Source organism: Rhagoletis zephyria, unplaced genomic scaffold, assembly GCF_001687245.7.
Source record: "Rhagoletis zephyria isolate East Lansing unplaced genomic scaffold, Rhagoletis_zephyria_1.1 Rzeph_scaffold_06656, whole genome shotgun sequence".
Classification (NCBI taxonomy): Eukaryota; Metazoa; Arthropoda; class Insecta; order Diptera; family Tephritidae; genus Rhagoletis; species Rhagoletis zephyria.
Window position 1 is genome coordinate 2,820 of NW_016163739.1, and position 7,447 is coordinate 10,266.

The 7,447-nt window shown below is 35.8% G+C and overlaps 1 protein-coding gene across 1 annotated transcript; it reads left to right on the forward strand.

Annotated features, from left to right (window-relative positions):
* Positions 1 to 2,924: 2,924 nt before the first annotated feature.
* LOC108373395 (zinc finger BED domain-containing protein 1-like) lies at positions 2,925 to 6,901 on the forward strand. Its single transcript, XM_017629267.1, has 4 exons — positions 2,925 to 2,952; positions 5,633 to 6,227; positions 6,283 to 6,601; positions 6,665 to 6,901. Exons 1-4 carry the CDS (start codon positions 2,925 to 2,927, stop codon positions 6,854 to 6,856), a joined length of 1,134 nt encoding a protein of 377 aa, XP_017484756.1. The 3' UTR covers positions 6,857 to 6,901.
* Positions 6,902 to 7,447: the final 546 nt, after the last annotated feature.

Genomic DNA, 7,447 nt, shown 5'->3' on the forward strand with positions numbered 1-7,447 from the left:
CAGAGGTACCGCTACTTTGGTTTTGCCGATTTTGACAGTTGTGGTAACTCGTAAATAAACTTTTGTTTACAAATCAGTGGCATAGAGAAATTTGAATTATTAGTGAAAAATCGGTTTAAATCGTGTTAATTTGCAATTTGTTAGTGATTTTTCAGTTGAAGAGTGTGTAAAAACTGATAAAATGAAGTGCCGTGTATTAAATTGCGACAGCCGTGAAGGTAGTGCCTCGAAATGCAGCTTTTTTCCTTTCCTCGCAACGATGCCGTGGCGAGAAAGTGGGTGGAATTCTACAGGCAAGATAAGCCATTCAATTTGGATACCAGCTTCATATGCATGCGCTGTTGTCCTTACATGAAGTGCACCATGGTACCCCATCTCATTATGCAATGGAGTACACTAAAACGTTTGCTGCAGCAGCCTTAATTGCAAAGCATGGAGTGCACTAAAACGTTCACTATTCTCCAATAGATTAGATGAAAAATGCAATATTTTCGCATTGATCAAAATTAAAACACGTTTTTCGCTGTAAAGTGAACTGTTTTGACAGTTTCAACTCGTTCTACTTTTGTCTCTATTCTTTGTTTACTTGTGGTACACAAATGTCAACGGCCGGGACGGCGCAATCTTGTATTCTATCATTCTTGGTGCACCGCATATATAACACCTACGTTTCTCATGACCTTTATTTGACTTACGTCTCGTGGAATTAATAGAAAGCACGCGCTCATCCTCGCGATTTACTTTATTTTCTCCTACATTGTTCGAAGCCCGGCGATGCTCTTCTTCCTGTAGCTTGCATTTCAGTTGTACCAGTGTTGGCAACTCATCTGTTGCCTCGATCGCAACTACAAAATTTTCCATCTCCTCAGGTAGCGAACACAGCAATAAAATGGACAGAAGATCATCCGGTATTGAAATTTGCAGTTCCCGAAGACTTTCCACAATTGAACAAAATTTGTTAATTTGAGGACCACACTTCTCGCTGCGTTTAATTTGAAAACGAACCAAGTTTTTTAAACAATGAAACCTTTTTTGCTGGTCCTCTTGCATTATAAATTTCGTCTAACTTTTCCCACGCTTACTTTGAATGTAGGCAATCTTTAATATGTAGTAGCTCAGAACCTTTAACATTTAAGGTGATTAACGCCAATGCCTTTCTGTCTGCTTTAGCGAAAGTAGCCTTTTCTAGAGCAGTCCAGTCTTCCAAACATATTGTTTCCACAGGATACCAACAATCCAGCGTAATCAAAAAACTTTTCATCTGGACACACCAGGTTGAATAATTCTCGACATCTAGCTTCTCGATGCTGATTCCGTTCATTTTGGTTTACGAAAAAAATATGTGCTTAGTAGTTTTATTTTTTTTCACATAGAACTTTATTTGAAACAATTAGCGACACACGCTGGGCCCATAACCCTGTTAACTATTATAAGCAAAAACACGTTGTTTAGCGTAGACAGTTCACGATTTATTCAAGAAAAAACAAGTATGTATAATACGTACAATAGAAGAAAATGGCAGAATAATGTATAAAGCAAAAATGCAAGAAATATGAAGTGAATCAGGGTTGCATTATTATAGTACATAATCTAACAGTAGCTTTCTCCATTCTTTCCTTCTGCCGCTTCTCCCTGGCTTCCTCTTTTCTAGCAGCAATTTCAATTAGAGTTTCTTGCATCGTTTTTTTCTTTCTTTGCTTTTCTTTTGGTGAGACCTCTTTTTTAACTATACATTGGCTACACAGTTTTATTGCCGGCTCAATGGAATCATACAGTTTGCATATTTTTTTCTAGTTCTTCTTCAAACTGCAGCTTTTGGCGTTTTGCACCTGAGCTGCTGTTATTTTCCACTGCCGCCTTTTCCGTTTCATGATGGTCTTATACCTTTCTTCACACTGCTTCCAACTTTTCCCGTCGAACTCAGCGCCAATCTTCATCCACATTTCCTTCTTCGTCTTTAACTGCTTGAAGGACACAATGTCCGGCAAATAGGAAGCGTACTATCCAGCAAGAGACTCATTTCGCCTTCCTTCCATACTGCAAAAAAGCGTTGTTTAACCCTTCGATGGTCACGTGGTCTACGATCGTAGACCATTTTTGTTTTGAAATAGGACAAATAATTATGAGAATATAAAAGATAATATAGCACAAATATATGCTTGGAACGTTTGTAAATCGCATGGAATAGATTTTGAGACAAAATATTTTTAATTTAAAAAAAAGAACCAAAAGAAACAAACTGCATCCAGTTTTTAGTGTTTTTGAGAATAGGCATACAATTAATTGAATAAATATATTTATATATTGAAAACAATGAACAATCTATTTTTCATCGTAACAAAGCATTACAACATTTCACCTAAAAACCCAAAAGCGACATTTCATTCAAAAATAAATTAATTATTTATATATTGAAAACAATGAACAAACTATTTTTCATCGTAACAAAGCATTACAACATTTCACCTAAAAAACCAAAAGCAAAATTCCATTAAAAAATAAATTAATTAGATGCCACTAAAATTAGGAAAATTTTACTCACTTACACAAAATGTGCAGGCATTCCTCATACGCGTTTTGCCAGTAAGTCTCCCATAACTCACACATGTCCTTCTGGAATATTTATTCTTACTTCGAGGGCAGATATTAGAGTTGCAAAACTATCGATAGTTTATTTTTTTGGAGACTATCGAAGACAACCGATAGTTTTTTCAAAACTATCAAAAACTATCGATGGTTTTATGCACTATCGGTAGTTTTACAACTCCAGCAGAAATGTTGCACATTTCTATTTCAGATTGTGAATTCAGACCATCAGCTATTGGTAAGTTTTACAAGTTTTTTGTATTTATGTAGATATGTACAAATTGTTTAAATTATACATTTGTAGACTAAATAATTGGCGGTTCCTGTTTTGTTTAAAAATGGATATTGACGATGATAATTCAGAAGGTATGTCTTTTGAATGTTATATATATTTCTCGGAAAGCAACGCGTAAAGCAAAAGAACTTTATACGATAAAAATTTGAACAGGCTTATTACAATAAGGGTATTCATCTATGCGCGCAAGTTTCATATTTGGGCAATTGGGCAACTTTGTGCAGTGTGTATCATGAGGAGAATTTTACATTTTGTGCTCTTTCAGACATTTAATTATTTGACAATGCTTAATTTAAAATGTATTTAAGTAAATATTTAAGTCCTACGAAAAAGCCTTGAGCACAAATCAAAATGAAAGTAAACAAAATAGTTGATTGAGGATTGCACAGTACACTGCGTAAATTTGCACCCTTTGCCTTTTTGTGCAAATGGCTTTCCATAAAAAATTTTACATTTCATTTGCGAGGGTTTTAAATTGCACAGCTTGCCCAGTACCCTTAATATATTATTAAAAATACTTACAGAAATTCTTGTTGGGGAAAAAGCGACGAAAGGGCAATTCAAATGTTTGGAAACATATTAAGCTGCACTCTGGCAAAAAGAACGCCAAATGTTTGTCGTGTAAAAAAATGTACAAAACGAGCGGAAACACAAGAACCTCTTGGATCATCTTAAGCGGTCGCACCCTTTGCTTATTGAACCCACAAAGTCTGACCCCACACTATAACAGCCAGTTTCACCAAACTATTTAAGTGGAAATGAACTTTAATTTTCGAATTTTCGGTTTCACCAATCAATTTTAATTTTGATTTAAGTGACCTATGCTCTGCACTTAGATAAAAGTTAAATCAGAATAACCACACTCAGAGGTGTTACACGTTTAATCACCTGATCATTGTGCATCTGCTGCTTACTTGTATACCAGCCCTGCTTTTACAACACAGCGTGCCAAAGCTTTCAAAAGCTCTCAGTACAAATGAAAGCGAAAGCTAGTCCTAGTCTGTTTTACAACCACTTTTTACTCACTTAAATAAATAGTTTATTGAAACTGAAAATTATTTAAATGAGAATTAAATACAAAATTAAATTAAAGTTAATTTCCACTTAAATAGTTTGGTGAAACTGGCTGTAAGAGTCATTTCCAAAAAAATCCAATTCCAAGTATGAAAGCAAAATCTGGATTCAGCTCTCGCAAGAATGATTGCTTCGGATATACAACCGTTTCGTATAGTCGAAGACAAGGGGTTTAGGGAGTTCGTGCAGTGCCTGGACCCACGGTATAAATTGCCATCCCGACCTACTATTCAAAATGTTCATTTGCAGAAAATATTTGATGATTTGGAGAAAAAATTGCAAGCTAACCTTAATAATATCGATAGCTGTGCTATAACTACGATGGATGGTCATCAAAGGCGAATGAAAGCTCAATCACCGTTACGTGCCATTTCGTAGACAGCGAATTTAAATTGCGATCGGTTGTTTTAGGGGGGTGGGCTTTAGTAGTCAGCCGCACCTTGTGTTTTAAGAAAACAAGGTGGAATTAACAAATGAAACTTGGTCAGGAAGTTAATGGAGGTATCCTCTAAAACATGTATGACTAAAAAATATAAACAATATCATTGTTTATAAGTTATTTGTTGTTAAAATTTCTTAAGTCGTTCCACTTGGTTTCCTTAACAAAAAGTGCATTTGTCACATATTTTCATATATATAAATGTACTTAACACTGTACTTAGTACTTTACACACTTTTATTTTATTTTATCTTGTATATAAATCACTTTAATTCAACTTTTGTCGACTTGTAAATTACATTGAATGGTACCCATATTTACAATAACACATGGTTGCAAACTGACACATAACATGTGTTGCCACATTGTACAAAATCATACAAAGAAGGCAATGTTTAAAAAGGAATACAGGGGAAATCAATACAAAAGAAAATGAAAATTTACCGCTACTTTTATTCTGGGCGTGTATTATTATCAATGAGGGTTTCCGGTCACGAATCCCTGTGCAAAAATATTGCCCATGACGTAGGCGGTGTTGGTCCCGATCGATTTGTTTGCTTTAAGTTCGGTCGAAGGCCGCTTACGCAGAAAGGTGTTCTCTGCAAAAGGTATTCAGCTCCTTTTCTTCGCAAAACATAAAGGAGAATTCTACTGAATGAGGGTTATAATCCCTAAGTGCGGCCGAAGGCCGCCTACGCAGAAAGGTGTTCTCTGCAAACGGTGTTCAGCTCCTTTTCTTCGCAAAACAGAAAGGAGAATTCTACTGCCTGAGGGTTATAATCCCTAAGTGCGGCCGAAGGCTGCCTACGCAGAAAGGTGTTCTCTGCAAACGGTGCTCAGCTCCTTTTCCTCGCAAAACAGAAGGGAGAATTCTACTGCCTGTGGGTTATAATCCCTAAGTGCGGCCGAAGGCCGCCTACGCAGAAAGGTGTTCTCTGCAAACGGTGTTCAGCTCCTTTTCTTCGCAAAACAGAAAGGGGAATTCTAATAAGTGAAAATTCCGAATTAAAAATCCGCTTTTATTATACCAAATTCCAGACTGGTAGCACCAAGTTGTATGTTATTTTGCTATCATATTCTTCGTTTATATGAAAACTTTAACAATAAATTATATAAGAACTATAGGGTTGCTAGAAAAAAGGGGGGTATTTTTGAGATCAGGGGGACCTATTCTACCCCCCTCATCGCCCCCTTTTTCTAGAATTTGCCGTCCGTCTACTAAAATTTTCCCGTTTTAGGGACATCGAAGCTTGCAAATGAACTGAATCACTCAGCTGAAAATATTTCACAATCACTGCGTAAGTGCCTAAACAAATGGAATATACTTGAAAAAGTTAACTACGTGGTTACAGACAACGCTGCTTCAATGCTTAAGGCTTGCGAACTTCTTGAGAAACAAAATTTACCCAGGTTTGCACATTCCATCAATCTTGTAGTGCAAGATGCTTTGTCGACGGAAAAGGTCAAAGTAATTCTAACAAAATGCAAACGTATAGTGGCCTACCTAAAAAGCAGCACTATTGCTTATGCTAGATTAAGGAAGGAGCAGGGGGATGGAAAACAGTATAGTCTTATTCAGGAAGTGCCTACAAGGTCGAATAGCGCGTTTGCTATGATGCAACGAATTTTAGTCATCAAAGATGCTATCTTTTCAGTACTTTTAAGCACACCAAAAGCACCACAGGTTTTTACAGCAGACGAGGTAGAGCAACTTGAAGATTTGTGTTTATTATTGGGACCATTCAACGCATATAATTCCTCTAGTCTGGGGTTTAGTTTGCACGATGTTGAAGTCGAAATTCAAATTGAAAACAGCTGTGGGATTATACACATGTACGTACTTAGCCGAAAGAATTCACCAGAGGCTTTTTATTTACGAATACAGAAGCGCTTCAAGTCTGGCTACCCTATTAGACCCGAGGTTTAAAAGTGAAGGCTTTCGGTCTGCTCAAAATGTATCACAAGCATTTGCTGTACTGGAAAATGAATTAGATGAGGTGAAAAGAATTACTGTGTCGACATTGGGGGGCGACATACAGGAACCGTCAACATCTAAAAGTATGGAAGTACCTGAAATTTACGAATTTATGAAAGAAAAACTTTCCTGCAAAATCAAATCAAATAGAGCCGATTCTATTATCGCTTTACGTGAATATGCGGAAAAGCCCAATGAACCTTTAAATTCAGACCCATTGGAGTTCTGGAAGGTTGGTAATACTTCAGATAATGCATTGTCTATATGTGTTATTAACAATATGTCTTTATTTCAGACTAGAACGTCTGATATGCGACATTTACAAATTTTAGCACTAAGGTACCTGTGCATTCCAGCTACTTCAAGCGAATCGGAACGAATGTTCAGCAAGGCTGGGGCCGTAATATCCGACAGGCATACTAGACTTAAGGAAAAAAATGTAAGCATGCTCCTTTTTATAAACAAAAACTCATGGATGATCTCGTAAATACGTATTGTTAAACAAGTTCGTTGTTTTCAACTTTTCTGTTAAGTGTTTATACACACCTATGCCTAAAATATTAGAAACACGAAATTTTTACCAGTTTTTATATGTATATATATATATATGTATATAGTTTTTTTTAAATGCATAGCTCGTTGTATAACAAAGACCATATAAATCTAAATTTCAAACTATGTACGAAAACTTGAAAAATTCAAGAAAGCATCAAAATTTCAAACTTTTATAATCAGAATTTTAAGAATAATTTTTGGTATAGTCTATTATATTAGTATAATAAAGTGCAAGTTTGAAGCTGCTGAAAATGGCTTTGAATATTGGCATTTTTTTTTTGCTGACAGTGTCACGCATTTCCTTCCATACAAAGTATGTTCGAAACTGTTTTATATGGGAGAAAGTGCGCAACACCACCAGGAAAAGAAAAAAATTATCAAAAATCTACGCCATTTTTTAGCGACTTCAAACTTGCACTTTGTTATACTAAAATATAATGGACTACAAAACTGCATACCAAAAGTTATTCTAAAAATTCCGATTATAAAAGTTTGAAATTTTGATGCTTTCTTAAATTTTTCA